A 2,613-nucleotide genomic window follows, 5' to 3' on the forward strand; every position below is an offset into this window, starting at 1 on the left:
AAAAAAAAAAAAAAATACAAAAAAAAAAAAAAATCAGCCAGGCATGGTGTCACATACCTGTAATCCCAGCTACTGGGTGGAGGCTTTAGGGGGCTGAGGCACGAGAAATGCCTGAACCCATGAGGCGGAGGTTAAAGTGAGCCTGAGATTGCATTCCAGCCTGAGTGACAGAGTAAGTCACTGCCTCACCAGAAAAAAAAAAAATTATTTGTAAATATGGGGTCTTGCTATGTTGCCCAGGCTAGTCCTAACTCCTGGCCTCAAGCAATCATCCCAACTCAGCCTCCCAAAGAGTGGGACTATAGGTGTGAGCCAATGCAGCCTGCCTGTCACTTCTGAGCTTAGGCTGCAGAGCATACAGTGGCTTCAGTCTTGATGGGTTTTGGGTGGGCCTCTGTCATTGTGAGGGAGGCTGCCATGCTGTGAGCTGCCCCAGGAAGGGGCTCATGTGGTGAGAAACTGCAGCCTCCTGCCAATAGTGTGTTCGAAGCAGACACTCCAGCCCTGTCAAGCCTTCAAAGAACAGGAGCCCTGACCAGCAAACGTGTATATGCTGGGGTAGGTGCCTAGGAGGGTTGGCCTTTGGCCTGCGCCTCTGACCCATCTACCTGCTGGGTCAGCCCCTACTCCAGCCCTCTTGCGGCTCCTCCCTGCTTTGTGGGAGGAGGCATGATCGTCCTGATCATGGCCTGCCACCCTCTATCCCCACCACCACATCCACTCTACCCGACGGTCACACTGTGCATGGCCTCTCCACCCTCTACTGCCTGAGGCATGTGCACAAGCTGTTTCTTCTGCCTGGAACACCCTCCTCTTCTCCCCATCCCTGGGCCTGGGTAAGAATTACTCCTTCTTCAATAACTTTGTAGAAACTGCCTCTTGCAAGTAGCCTTCCTGGGCCAGCTTTCAACCCTCTGGCAACCAAAACACCACTGTACTTCCCAAACCTTGAGGAGTTTGCTCACTTTACTGAGACTCCTGTCAACAGTCTGTCTCCACCCTCGATCCGGCCTCGTTCCTTGTGCTAGGAACGTTCTTCCCCCGACAAAGTCCCGCTCCGCCTTAGACAGGTTCTTCTTTTTTATTTTTATTTATTTATCTTTTTTTTTTGAGACGGAGTCTTGCTCTGTCGCCAGGATGGAGTACAGTGGCGCAATCTCGGCTCACTGCAACCTCCGCCTCCTGGGTTCAGGCGATCCTTCCGCCCCAGCCTCCCGAGTAGCTGGGACTACAGGCGCGTGCCACCACACCCGACTGATTTTTGTATTTTTAGTAGAGATGGGGTTTCACCATGGCGAGAATGGTCTCGATCTCTTGACCTCGTGATCCGCCCGCCTCAGCCTCCCAAAGTGCTGGGATTACAGGCGTGAGCCACCGCGCCCGGCCCAGACAGGTTCTTCTGATCCGGCGATAGGAAATACACTGCCTCCTGCGTTCGCTCCTTTATCCCCGCAGCGGCACGTGTCGCTGCTGCAGGTGTTTGTTTAGTGGCTGCTCCCCTCCCCCGAGGGCCTGCGGGTGTGGTTCACACGGTATCTCCCCCCAGCACACCGTGCGCGTTCGTTCCTTCGAACGACTTGGTGAAGAAACCAAAGCGCAACCAAGGCGGCCGGGGCAGCGCGCCCTTCGCAGGGCGGCGACACGGGCGGCAGAACCGGGTAGCGGCTATGGGAAAGGGCCCGAGCACAGGCGCGTCCGGGCGATGCCGGCTCCCCGGGACAGGGAGCCTTAAGCACATGGCTGAACGCGTCTGGGGCTTGGCTCTTCCCTCTGCAACCGGGGGCGGCGAGAGCACCCGCGCCGCGGGGAGCGGGGCGGGCTCCGGGGCCCGGCCTACCTCGGCGTCGCGGTTCAGGCGGTACACGTAGAGCTGCGAGGTCCCGGCCACCACGAGGTTGCGCTCGCTGTTGTTGAAGAAGTTGCAGTACATGGAGAACTCCAGGCCGGTGGGCGGATGCGCCTGTTTGTACACCGCGTACATGGCGCCAACGCCGGCTGCGCAAGGCCGGGAGAGGACGGGTGAGCGGGGTCGCCCGCGCAGGACGCCGGGCCTCGCGCCGCCGCCTCGGCCGCCCGCCCGGCTTCCCACCCGGCAGTTGGAGCCGACTCGAGGGGAATCGGGACGGCGGCGAACTGGGCCCGGCCGGGCCCGGAAGCTCGGCGCGGAGGTTCCGGGCTTCTGCGCCTGCGCAGCGCCGTCGCGTGGCCATGGCTGCCGGGGCGACAGCGGCCCCTGGTGGCCCGGGGGGCCGCCCCGGGGTCCGAAAGAGGGGTGCGGCGCCTCGCTAGCGTTGGGGCCCCGAGAAAGGTTCCCAGAGAGGCCGCACGCCCCCTCTGCCCAGTGTCCCCGCGCTGAGAGACCCCCGCCGCCAACACTCGCGCGGACAACGCAGCACCCCGCGAGTCCGGCGCTGTACGCCCGCCTTGCTCACCGCTGCCTCCCCAGGGCGACCCCAGCGCCAGCTTCCAGGACCTTGCATCCCGGACCAGGCACGGACCTAGGACTTAGAAACGGAATCATGAGGCCGGGCGCGGTGGCTCACGCCTGTAATCCCAGCACTTTGGGAGGCCGAGGCGGGCGGATCACGAGGTCAAGAGATCGAGACCATCCTG

General features: G+C 61.3%; 1 protein-coding gene across 4 annotated transcripts in view; it reads right to left on the bottom strand.

The window, feature by feature from the left end:
* Positions 1-2,194, bottom strand: part of CPSF1 (cleavage and polyadenylation specific factor 1) — a 22,581-nt gene extending 20,387 nt beyond the window's left edge. For 3 of the 4 annotated variants that reach the window (XM_032256208.1, XM_032256197.1, XM_032256189.1), the window contains exons 1-2: positions 2,090-2,194; positions 1,838-1,995 (exon numbers count right to left, since the gene is read on the bottom strand). In XM_032256208.1, the coding sequence (XP_032112099.1) occupies positions 1,838-1,981 (144 nt within the window). In that variant the 5' untranslated portion in view covers positions 1,982-1,995; positions 2,090-2,194. Of the gene's footprint in view, positions 1-847; positions 1,035-1,837; positions 1,996-2,089 lie in introns of those variants that run through there. The other variant, XM_032256219.1, reaches the window with a different exon arrangement.
* Positions 2,195-2,613: the final 419 nt, after the last annotated feature.

The sequence above is a fragment of the Sapajus apella genome, unplaced genomic scaffold (assembly GCF_009761245.1).
Source record: "Sapajus apella isolate SASKATOON/1434 unplaced genomic scaffold, GSC_monkey_1.0 scaffold3, whole genome shotgun sequence".
Taxonomy (NCBI): Eukaryota; Metazoa; Chordata; class Mammalia; order Primates; family Cebidae; genus Sapajus; species Sapajus apella.